Source organism: Puma concolor, chromosome B1 (genome assembly GCF_028749965.1).
Source record: "Puma concolor isolate L17-30 chromosome B1, mPumCon1.1.hap2, whole genome shotgun sequence".
NCBI lineage: Eukaryota > Metazoa > Chordata > Mammalia > Carnivora > Felidae > Puma > Puma concolor.
In genome coordinates this window covers 59,390,208-59,402,493 of record NC_141670.1, presented here as the reverse complement: position 1 = coordinate 59,402,493, position 12,286 = coordinate 59,390,208, and the positions used below count along the sequence as shown (strand labels likewise).

Genomic DNA, 12,286 nt, shown 5'->3' with positions numbered 1-12,286 from the left:
TTGGTTAATGTTTTTTCTCTATGCGTCCATCAGGTAAAATTTGGTACTCTACCTTTGAAGTCTCTAGTTTCCCTATTGATTTTTCTCCTTGTTTTTTTCTGTAGGTATTTGACAGTGATGTATTAAAAATTTTCACTGTGTTTGTAGACTGATCTACCACTTGTCATTCTGTAAATTTTTGCTCTATATACTTTGATTTCATGTTAGTAAGTTACATCTTCCTGGTGAATTGAACCACCTTACTTTGAAGTACCTCTTTCTATTTCCAATTTTCTTTAAAATGTCCTTTGATATAATATAGCTCCCCGGATTTCTTTGGATTAGGGATCACATGCTCTATTCTTTTAATCCTTTTACTTTCAGCCTTTCTGCATTGGTATGTTTTAGCTGATACTCTCGTAATTATATAGTTGGCTTTAAAAAATCCAATTAGATAGTGTTTATCTTTTTTTTTTTTTAAGTTTATTTTGAGAGAGAGAGAGAGCGAGCATGCACGAGTTGGGGAGGGGCAGAGAGAGAGGATCCCAAGCAGGCACTCCCAATGTAAGGTGTGGAGCCCAACTAGGGGACTCGAACCAGGAACTGTGGTATCTTGACCTGGTTTAAAATCGAGTTAGATGCTTAACTGACTGAGCCACCCAAGTGGCCCATGCTTATGTTTTAATTGGAGCATTTTAGTATATTTACACTTAATATAATATTGTTATATTTGCATTTCAGTATTTCTAAAACTTAGAACTCTTAAAGTAGTCTTTTATTCAGTCTTTGTACCAGTTTGTGTACATGCATGAAAATATTTGACACATTTCTTGAAAAGGAATTGCTTAGGCATTAAAATTATTGGCTGTTTTTGGTTCCGATTTTGAAAAAGTGATCATTGTATGATGTTTTCATGTTTTTAATCTTATGATACATTATTTGAGTAATCAGACAGCCATGTTGAGAACTGAAACGTTTATGTTTGTGAGGTTGAATATTGCAAAACCATTTTGTGTTTTTTGTTTATTTTCTGGTGTGTCATTTCTGAAGAATTTCCAGGTCCTCTTTCTTTTGTGTTGCAGTAACTTTGCAGCTATCTGTATAGCTTGAATTGATTGTCTTTCTTGAAAGCTTTGCTATCTCTCTCTCTCTCTCTTTTTTTCCCCCTTTGGTATTTTTGTTCAGGGAGGACAATTGACAATACAAGTTAAAGTTGAATGCCAATAGTGTGTCAAATGTAAATGTATAGCAGCTATACGTAATAGAATATAAACTAAAGTTAATCTGACACTTCTGATAATAATTTAGTTTGAGGATTCAAGGATGTAATTTTTTGTTAATGTTTATCTCATCATAAGTGATTTATAAGCATTTCATTAAAAAGCATCTTATAGAAAATTTAGAACATATACAAAGGTACAGGGAAGAGATTATGTGCTTTTTGTTCTCAAGACTTAAATAATTGTCAATTCATGGCTAATTTTGTTTTTTTACTACTTTCTATAATTTTGGAATAAATTGGAAACCTTATATTATTTTAGATAGATACACTGTGATAGAGTCTCACCCTGATCAAACTTTAGTCAGGCTCATTTGAATTCTCTTCCCAACCAAGTCTCAACTGTTGGTCTTATGTTGTCTGTTTTTGTATTGCTCAGTTTGGGCAGTAATCCTGTCAAGTTGGCTTAGTCAGAATCCTGTACCCTCAACACCCTGGAGTTCCACATCCCTCACTACCTTCCAGGTGATGTCCTATCACCCAGGGCTGCCTTCAGCCAGAATCCTGTTAGGTCTGCTTAGTGAGAATCTCTCTTACCCTAGGTGTTTCCTCTTAATAATTATTTTTCTATCCACTGAAAACCCCCACCCCTTCTCCTTGGTTGTGAATTCCCGCTTTTTCTTGTTATATTGGGAATTGAGCCAAATTCTGTATTGAGATCTCTTTTCCCCTTTTGCAGTAGTCTTGAATAAAATCTGTTTTTACCTGTTTTAACTATTACACAGTTAATGTATTTCATTATGTATCCCTAAAAGATAAGAATTCTTTTATAGGCTATTATTGGTGAGGTTTTGAGGGGATCTGTAGCTGACGGACAAGAAAGAATTCTTGAGATGTCTTAGGTGCAAAGAGGTTATTAAAGCATGAGGACAGGACCCTTGGGCAGGAAGAGCTGCACTGGGGTTATGAGGAATGACTGATTATTTATCTGGGAGTTGGGGCATTGGTAAAGGCCCCAAATCCCAAAAGGATTTTCATATGCTAAAGACACTGGAGGCTTTGCTATTGTTGAGCTCAAGTTATTTTTCCTTCTAGCAAAGCATTAACATAAGGACAATAGGAAGTTCCTGGAGGAATGTTTTACTCTGCCTATCTCAACTATTTGTCATTGGGCTACAGGTTATAAGGAATTTATTTTATCTACATTTTCTTCTTGCCTTTGTTCCCCACATCACCGTGGAGGGGAGGGTGATGTTAGGGCTGCAGGAAACTGAGTCTGTAGGCTTCTGGAGATTGCCTTTTTTTCTTGTAAATCGTTAAAATCGTTGCAAATTGATGGAAACTTCTGTCCTGCTTGACTGTAATCTCTATCAGTTAACCATTTATTTTTCCTTTTCCTTTGTTCTTGGGCAGCCTGGAGTGCCTGAGGAATATCACATATATCCTACCTGGGGGTTGGGGCCGGGGTGGAAGGGTGGGGGGAAGGTGGTTAACTTGAGCTTTGCCCTCAGCTTCTTTGGCTCCCTCATCATTATTACATCTAAAATATAGTTGCTTAAAATCACATATCTTGCTTATTTCTCATTTCTTCAGTTGTTTCATAAAAATTTGTACTTTGAAATTGATTTATCTTTTAATACTTGTTTTTTTATTATTTAATTTTATTAAAAAAAAAATGTTTGTTTATTTCGAGGTGGGGGGAGCGTTCAGGGGAGGGCCACAGAGAGAGAGGAGAGAGAATCCCAAGCAGACTCCATGCCATCAGTGCAGAGCCCTACATGGGGTCAGTCTCATAAGCCGTAGACCATGACCTGAGCCAAAATCAAGAGTTGGATGCTCAACTGACTGGGCCACCCATGCACCTGTATTTTTTTTTTTTTTTTTTTAATTTTAGAGAAAGAGAAAGAGAAGCATGCAAGGGAGGAGAGGGGCAGAGGGAGAGAGACGAAGAGAATTTTAAGCAGGTTCCACACTCACCGTGGAGTCCGCTGCAGGGCTTGATCTCAGAACCCTGGGATCGTGACCTGAGCCAAAATCAAGTGTTGGCTTTTCAACCAGCTGAGCCACCGAGGCACCTATTGTTTTAATTCTGTATAGGTCTCCCCACTTCCCTTTTTTTTTTTCTGAGTATATTTTTCCTGACTATAAATCTAATGTTGTAGATTTCTTGGATCATATATGTTAGAAGGGACTTAAAGATTGAACATTGTAGTACTATAGTCAAATATATATGTAGTTATATATGTGTGGTTAGAATACTATAGTCATCTATTCTGCCTTCCTGATTTACACATCTCAGAGAGGTTGTGGTTTATCTAGAATCCCACATCAAGGCTGAGGTTAGAATTGAGGGTGCATTTGGGAGTAGAAATATCTTCCCCTTCTGAATTTTTAAGTTCATTTTTGTGCTACCATTTTAGTGTGTTTATTCTTCAGAGGTTCCATCTGGAGCATTGTCCCCTTATGGAACTCCCCCCCCCCCCCCAGTTGTGCCTTCGAATTCTTAAATTTGTCTTTTCTTCTCTTTCCACTTGAGCTCCATGCTAACTGTAATTCAGTTTCTTAAACTTACAATAACCGACTCTGTGTCAAAGTCCTCTTTTGCCACACCTTCCCATCTACTTTGTCCTTTTCTAAAGTACAGTTGAAAAGCACTTTAGCTTGAGTAGTCATTCTTTTAAGCAAAAGTGGCAGCCATGGATCTCTTAAGCATGAGATTTGATTACTTTTGAAAATTTTTTCAGCTTTCAGATTTATTATTACAAAAGTAGTATAATTAAAAATTTCAGTAATAAGTAACGTATTTGTCTAAAAAGTAAAACCGTGTGGAACTATATATAGTAAAAGCCAAATGTACCATTAACCTCCCCCACTTCTATCTCTTTCCTTCCTCAGTAATAACAATTACTAAGAGTTTGGCGTGTCTCATTCTAGACTTAACGCTATACAAATACAATTTCTTATTCTAGACTTCACTCTGTACAAATACAGTTATGTGTTAGATATACATAAGTTTTGTTCTTTAAAAACAGTTGAGATTATGTTTATGCTACAAAACTTTTACTTATGCAACATGGTCAATATATTTTATAGGGAAGGTATTCTTCCTCCTCTAGTTATTGCTAGCTAGTTATGATTTTCATTTTTCCTTTTAGACCAAGTTGTAAATCAGGAAAAACAAGTTAAGAGAGTGCCTACAAATACCAGGAAAACTTACAGATAAATTTTCATTTTCTCTGAAAGGTGTAGAAGAATATCATAAAAACTAAGTTATTCATAAATGCTGTATAGCATATATATATATTTTTAAAGTCTTATAACAGTAGAATATACATACCAAAAGACCACGGAGGAAGAAACTTACATTGGTTAATTTAGTAAAGTCAGCTCTTTGTCAAAGCTTTCCTTGCTTAAAAAAAAATCTAGGAGAATTTGAAAAATACACAAAACAAAAAAAGACCCACAGTCTTATGATAAATGTTAATAGTTGTAATCAGAATTAGATAGATATTCCTAGTGTAGTCTTTATTCTAGACTATATGCCTTTCCCATATTCCTTTTTCCTAAATCTCAGGTAAGCTTTTATAAGAAGAGCTAGCTTTCTGAGGTTCACACTTTTTGAAATATAAAACTTTAACCTAATTTTAAAAAGGATCTTGAATAACTTAATGTACTGGACAAATAGAATTAGTCCCTTCTCTTTACTGCCATCTGAATCATTCCTTTCTTTCTCTAAACCCATTTCTCATATAAATGTCTTGACTAGGAGTGGACCTTAAAGGTTGGCTCATTCAATACTTAGGAAAATAAATTTTACAGACCCTCTTCGTCGTGTGGAATTGTTCTCATCGACAGCACATGTTTATTTAGTGGCACTGCAGCAACATAGCTACTTCAGGAGAATCTCTTAGTCTAGAGGAATCACCTCAGAGAGAGCTGTAAAAATGTAAACTCATATTAAACGAGCATCAGCTTTTTTATTTTGGAATGACAGTTTGAAACGAAGAGTTACTTTATTTCTGAATTCCATGAAAATTTTTAGCAAAGAGACAATTGGAATACATTTTGGAGACACATTTTACTAAAAGCCTTTTTTTGAAGCACAAATCTTTGTGAGGTAGGAAAAGTAGGAAGAAAGAAAAATTCCTATCTAGTAAATCTTTTTGCATAGTTTCCACAAATAATAGCTAAGTTATTTAGTATGTTTTCTACTCAAAAGCTAGAATGTCTTATTAGCTAGTTCCTTGAAGGAAGGAAACAAGAGGCTGCTGGAGGGGATTAGTGAGATAAAACACTTCAGCTGTTCAGTTACTAAATTTTTAATCCACAATAGAGGTCTGTAGTACAGTTTAGATAATTAAGAATAGACTTTTAAAACAAAGTCTCTTGAGGGCTTTGGTATGTACATAAAAATTAGTACATTTATATTATAAAGTATTGCAATCTTACTAGTGTGTTTCTCTCATTTTTCTACATTAGAATTGAAAAGAGGCATTGTCTACATCCAGTATTTCCCTTTCACATCTCTGTATTAAATATTTGGTTTCCCTTATATTTATTTTAAAATGAAAATGAAATAATGTTTCTATTGTTTTACTATAGTTGCCACTGATGTTCTAGAAGCTGCATGGTGAGAGCTTTAAAATTCTCAAACCAGTTTTGTCTGTTACACTTGGAGCTTAGTCATCATCATACGTAGCAGGACCTGATTAAGAAGGCTGTTCCGCCTCTAAGCCTTGCTAGATTGTAGCCACTAGCAACCAGGCTGCAATAATTTCCCTTTGATGACATCATCCACTGTGGAAGAACCCAGTTGCTTCAGCGAGTCGAACTACATACAGTTCTAACCCTCATCAAATATGGCATCTCCCTCGCCCGCTGGTGCAGGGGTGGAAAAAATGCCAGTGTTTTCTTAAGCTAGCGAGCTTTTCTTTTTCTTTTTCTTCTTCTTTATAAAAATTCTAATCATGGATGCTTCTTCCGATCCCTATTTGCCTTATGACGGGGGAGGAGACTGTATTCCCTTGAGGGAATTACATAAAAGAGGTAATACCATCCCCTTGCTGTGAATCCTCTGTTGGTATGTTTTGCATGTGGCTGGGTGGTTCTGTAGTTTAAACAGGTTTTGGAATGTCCTTTATATATTGTAGTGTGTTGTTTAGTTGCCCTGGAATGTTAGTAAGGAGCAAATGCAGCCTTCTGAATGGCTCTGTAGTCGTCCCTGATTGTTTTCTCTGTGCAGATTAGTACTGCTTCAGAGCACATCGGACTGGGACTCCGACTCCATCTTCTGTGTGAAAATCCTCTCTCTATTTAACTGCGAAAATGCATTAATCCGCTTTTATAGCTAACTGGAGTCATGTTAGCACCTAAAAAGTAATGTTTTTCTTCCCTTTGGAAAACTTATGTGTTTCCTTTAATTTACACAGAGAAATCGAGTGTGTGCCTGTGCACCTGTATGTTTCAGCTGCTGCCAGTTACCATGTAGATTTTGCCACAACAAAGTAAATTTATAGTAAAAGCTCTCTCTGCATTTTAGAACACCTTAAGATGGCAATAAAGATGAACAAATTTTTATATATTAATATTTTTCATTTAATATATATTCCAGCTGATTAACATTAACTGCATTGTCTCCTACGGGTATTTTATAAAAATTGATATTATAAAAACATTTAGGGTATTGTTACACATCAGAAAATATAATAGTCACTAGTTTATAAAAACCAGAAAAGCACCCAGCATTCATGCCTGCGTCTTTGTAAAACTGATTACATGTTAATGAAACTGTCGTTTAAATTTTTTCTTAAACTATTCTAAAATTAGACTGGTTGGTAGTAGTTGTTCTAGAAAAGAATTGAACCTTAAGAAAAATCTCTTAGCTAGATGATTTCGTTTATGAGCCACATTAATTGGAATTACTACTGTATGAGATATTATAAGCTCATTATGGGTTAACCCAAACTTTTATTTATGAAGCAAATAAGGAAGTTATGATTTTCCTGAGCTTATTTCACCTGTTTTAGTTAAAATACAGTTTGTATTCTGGTAATACTTTCTTTTTTTTAGTAAGAAGTTCCATTAGGATTAGAAAATGTTAAGATATTCAACAAATATTTATTGGTTGTATTGTGTCAACTAGACACTATTTTAGGCTCTGAACAGTTGTAACATTGAATATATTGTAGTATTCTGTTAGTAAAAGCTAACTTTTTAGATTTTGAGAAAAACTATATGAAGATCATGTTAACATATGGTATACTTTCTCTTACAAAGTTGTTTTCCATAAAATTGTATACATATATATGTATACATATTTTAATTTGGGGGGGAATATCTGAAAGCATAAAAAAGAAAATAAAAATTTCTCAATCCTACCACCCAGAAGTTCCCCCCCCCCCCCAATTTTTAATGTGTTCATAAACTCTCCTTTTTCTTATGTTTTTGTCATCCCTCTTCTGGTAAGGATTTCTTTAAACAGGAAGCAATGTGAATGAATGGTGACTGTTCAAATGTCACGGTATTTGCTAATCAGTAATTAAACTGTAAAACAAGACAAACTGTGTTTTCTCTGAGCTATTACAACATCTGTTTGCTGATGTTGATAAACCAGAAAACCTGGGCTTGGGAAATCTAAATTCCCAGTGTTAAGCTTGACAGTCTTTGACTGAACTTATGATGGACTTCATCTCTGTATGAGATATGCAAATAATAAGAAATTAGCCAAAGCTTATGTGAGAGTAAAGCATGGTTATTGATGTGGTTATTGCTAAAAACATAAGCTTTTTGTTTCTCTTCTATTTTCATATATAGTCTTTTAGGAATCTTGCTTAAGGTCTAAATCAGGCACCCTCTTGTCAGCACAGATAGGTTCCTTATCCCTTGATGAGACTTGCTCTAATAAGCCAGTGTTGTTTGAAAGTAACATTGTTCAGTCAGTTATTAGGCTCACTTGACCATACTGTGGCATCCTGATATTTATGGATAAGAGGTTATTTGTTTTCCTATAATTTATGACCTATTGTAGCCATGGGTCAACACAAAGGAACTGGAGACGTAGAAAGAGGCAGCTAGCATAAATGAAGAAAACTGAAGTAGCTTTCCTGTGAAGACAAAATTACGATGACTAGAAATATCTCTTGGGGCGCCTGGGTGGCTCAGTCGGTTAAGCGTCCGACTTCAGCTCAGGTCACGATCTCGTGGTCCGTGAGTTCGAGCCCCGCGTCGGGCTCCGGGCTGATGGCTCAGAGCCTGGAGCCTGCTTCTGATTCTGTGTCTCTCTCTCTCTCTCTCTCTGCCCCTCCCCTGTTCATGCTCTGTCTCTCTCTGTCTCAAAAATAAATATAACGTTAAAAAAATTTTTTTTTAAATAAAAAAAAGAAATATCTCTTTAGGCTGATAAAGAATGAAGAAGCAGATAATCAAAGTATAACATTGTGAAGGATATTAATAAAGTAAACATGAATCTGTAACTGAATCTCTGAGTGCTAGAGTTAGGGATTACCTTTGTGGAGTAAATAAAATTCAGTTCTACTTTTCAAGGTGAGATGGTAACTGATGAAGCTTCCTACTTAAGTTGTTAATATAGAGACTAGAAATGTAAGTAGATTAAACATAGAATTAACATATTGTTGATAGATTAGAAATTAAGATGGCATTTTAGAAATAGCCATTTTTAAGATAAATTTCCTATACAGAAAATTTCCCATACAGAAACTATCAAGTTTTTTCATAAAATGTCTCTTCTATTTTTATCAGGAAAAAAAATAAAAAACTTGGTTCATTTGAATTGTTAGTTTTTCAATACTTTGACCTTTTCTTTTTCTTTTTTAAAAATATTTATTTTTGAGAGGGGGGGTGAGAGGGTACAAGAGGGGAGGGGCAGAGAGAGAGAGAGAGAAAATCAAAAGCAGGCTCCCAGCTGTCAGCACAGAGCCCGTCGGGGTGGGGTGGGGGGGGGGCTCAAACTCATGAACTGTGAGATCATGACCTGAGCCTTTCGGTTGCTTCACTGTCTGAGCCCCCCAGGCACCCCAATACTTTGACTTTTTCTTAATTTGTTCATGAAGTCTAAGTAGTTTGGTGAGTTGAATTCTTCTCTGAAATCTACCAGGCCTTTCTTCTGGATTTTATCTTTCCGGCCTTGAGCCTCCATTTACTCTATGAGGGACCTTTAAAACTTATTTGAATATTAATTGTTTCATTCAATTATTTATTGAGTTCTTGTGTATATATATATAGCACTACCAGGTGCTGTGGAGAATGATGGTGGTAGTAATAGTAATATTAATAATAGCTAATACTTAGTATAGAATTTGCTATTTGCCAGATACTTTTGTAGGTGCTTTAGGTATATCAGTTCATTCACATGTAACAAATTCTTTAATCCTCATCACAGACTTGTCACTCGGGTACTGTTATAATCCCCATTTTCCTGTTGACAAGACTGAGGTAAAGAAATAAGAAAGAGAAGTCAGGATTCAATCCAGATAATTTGGTTCGTACTCTCAAATTTGAGGAAATATTGCTTCTCACTATGTATATCCCTGTAATACTTGCCATTTGGAGCCTGGCATGGTCATAAGAAAACTTCCCAAGTTTAAAAACAAAGAAAGAAACCCCAAGGAAATTAATGCATTTCTAGTGAATGGTATAAAGTACATGGTTTGTGGGATTTTAGGGGAGGAAGAGATCAGTCTGTTTTGACAAGTGCTATCAAAGTAGGCCAAGTTTTCAGGTACCCATGAGAATTTGATACAACATTCCTAGTAGAGAGGATAGAATGAATAAATGCTCTAATGGGTGTAAATTGCCTAGTATGTTGTTCCCTGATAAGTTTTGTTTTATCAGCGGGTCAGTAAAGGGGGTAGTATAGCTAGGCAGAAGAGTGCCAGAGCCTCGGAGAGCTTGAATGCCAGACTAATAATAATCTTAAAGCTCAAAGAGTGGGGCCTAAAATAAAAATTGGGGGGGGTCTTAGTTTCTACCTGAAATTATTTCTTGATATTCATTAGCTCAGAAATGTATTTGAGTAAGGCTTTTTGTTACTTTTATATATACTATTATGATATATGAGTTTGATCATTTTTATTTCCTCTAAAACGTATCATTAGTTAGCTGTTTTTACACATTATTTGGAATTCCAGGTGTTAGATGGTATTTTTACTGCCCTGGGGCTCTTTGTAAAATGATTTTAGGATCCAGATCCTTATTATACTTCCATTACTTCTTTTAGCCAACTAGAAAATTAAATCTCTTCCTACAAATTAATTCATCTAATAAGTGTAAATTAAAAGAACAAATATTCTTTATTTGATGTCAGAAACTCTTTGTATTCTAAAACAACAGTATAAAAACAAAGCCTATCTTTTTTTTTTCTTTTAAAGTCTATTTATTTATTTTGAGAGTGAGCACCCGAGCAGGGGAGCGGGGGAGGGGCAGAGAGAGAAGGGGAGAGAGAATGCCAAGCACTTTCCTCGGCTCAAACTCTTGAACTCCCCGAACCAGGAGATCATGACGTAAGCCAGAATCAAGAGTCAGACGCTTAACCAGCTGAGCCACCCAGGTGCCCCAAAACAAAGCCTAATCTTTAAATTTATTTTGCTTACAGTATCTGAATTTAAAACCTTCAATAAAATCTGGTTCATATTACTATCTTTAGCTCTGTTTTCTAAAAATAACTGACACTTTAATGTCTCATGGCTTGTCATTAAGTCAGAAATGCTTTGTGTGTCAAGATTTCAAAATGTGAGCAGATCTCCTGCCACATAGATTAGGTTATAATTTTGGCTATTTTCCTGGCATTGAGGTCTCTGCTTTGTGCCTACACAAAGCCACAGGAGACTGGTGGTTTAAGTTATATTAAAAAAATTTTTTTAAATAAACATGTTTAATTTGTAAGTTTTTGTAGTCCATTACAACCTTAATTAAATCAAAAAGATTAATTTTCTGTTTACTCGTCTTGCCATTTAAGAAAGCAGATTTCCTAAATCTTTTTATTTATGTAATGTACAAATTATCTTACATTCATAGATAATAAATGAACATGGAATTTGTTTCCAATTATACATTTGTCTTAATATCCACTTTATCATCTCTACGTAAGGATGTGACTTTTTACTTTGGGATGGCAATGGAACAGAGGAGGAAACAGTGAATTGGGTAATGGATTCAGCATTGCTGCTTACTCTGTTCAGCTTTAGAATTTTTTTTTAATTTTTTTTTTAATATTTATTTATTTTTGAGACAGAGAGAGACAGAGCATGAACGGGGGAGGATCAGAGAGAGAGAGGGAGACACAGAATCCAAAACAGGCTCCAGGCTCTGAGCTGTCAGCACAGAGCCCGACACGGGCTCGAACTCACTGACCGCGAGATCATGACCTGAGCCGAAGTTGGATGCCTAACCGACTAAGTCACCCAGGCACCCCTAGAATTTGGTTTTAATTACCAAATCTTTGTAGTTTAAATAGATCACAAATAAATATGACCGTGGATGGCAGAACAAATATCAAGAGTATATACTTTATTCATTTATCTAGCAGGCATTTAATTGACCAACTACTAAGAACTTAGTACTGTGCTTGCTTGCCATTACCTTTTTAATCTTTCATGTGGGAGTCTGCTAACATTCTGGAACTTCCACTATCAACTTACATTTACTTTCCCCTCCCTCACCAGGATGACCATTTCTTATCAGTAGGGTCACAGAGGGAAGGAAAAAAAAAGCACAATGAAGACTAGACTTCCTGTACTTAATATACAGAAGAAATTGGATAGTCAGAATATGTAGAATTTTGGATTTCTGCTGCCTTCTTTCATAATTAATAAAAAGTGTGTATGTTTTGTTTGTATGATAGGACAGTAGTCTGCATTATGACTATAAATGCCAGGGATGACAGCTCCCACATCTTTGAGATTGACTCTAGAGATAATGATAGTCTTAGTAAATAAATATATGCCTACTTTTTCATCCAAAACTATTATTTGGCTATTCCCCTTTGAGAGAAGAGACTTAGGCTGCTGACCATGTGTGACTGAAATTTACTATTAAGCTCAGTTTCAGGTGTAATTTTATTAACGTCTGTAT

General features: G+C 35.5%; 1 protein-coding gene across 4 annotated transcripts in view; it reads left to right on the top strand.

Annotated features, from left to right (window-relative positions):
* The window catches only part of CLCN3 (Cl-/H+ antiporter 3), a 97,010-nt gene that overhangs the window by 33,983 nt on the left and 50,741 nt on the right, over positions 1-12,286 (top strand). The window contains exon 1 of one of the 4 annotated variants that reach the window (XM_086703875.1): positions 5,949-6,244. The exons of 2 other annotated variants lie outside the window; for them this stretch is intronic. In XM_086703875.1, the coding sequence (XP_086560001.1) occupies positions 6,166-6,244 (79 nt within the window). In that variant the 5' untranslated portion in view covers positions 5,949-6,165. Of the gene's footprint in view, positions 1-5,948; positions 6,245-12,286 lie in introns of those variants that run through there. One more of the 4 variants, XM_025921475.2, reaches the window with a different exon arrangement.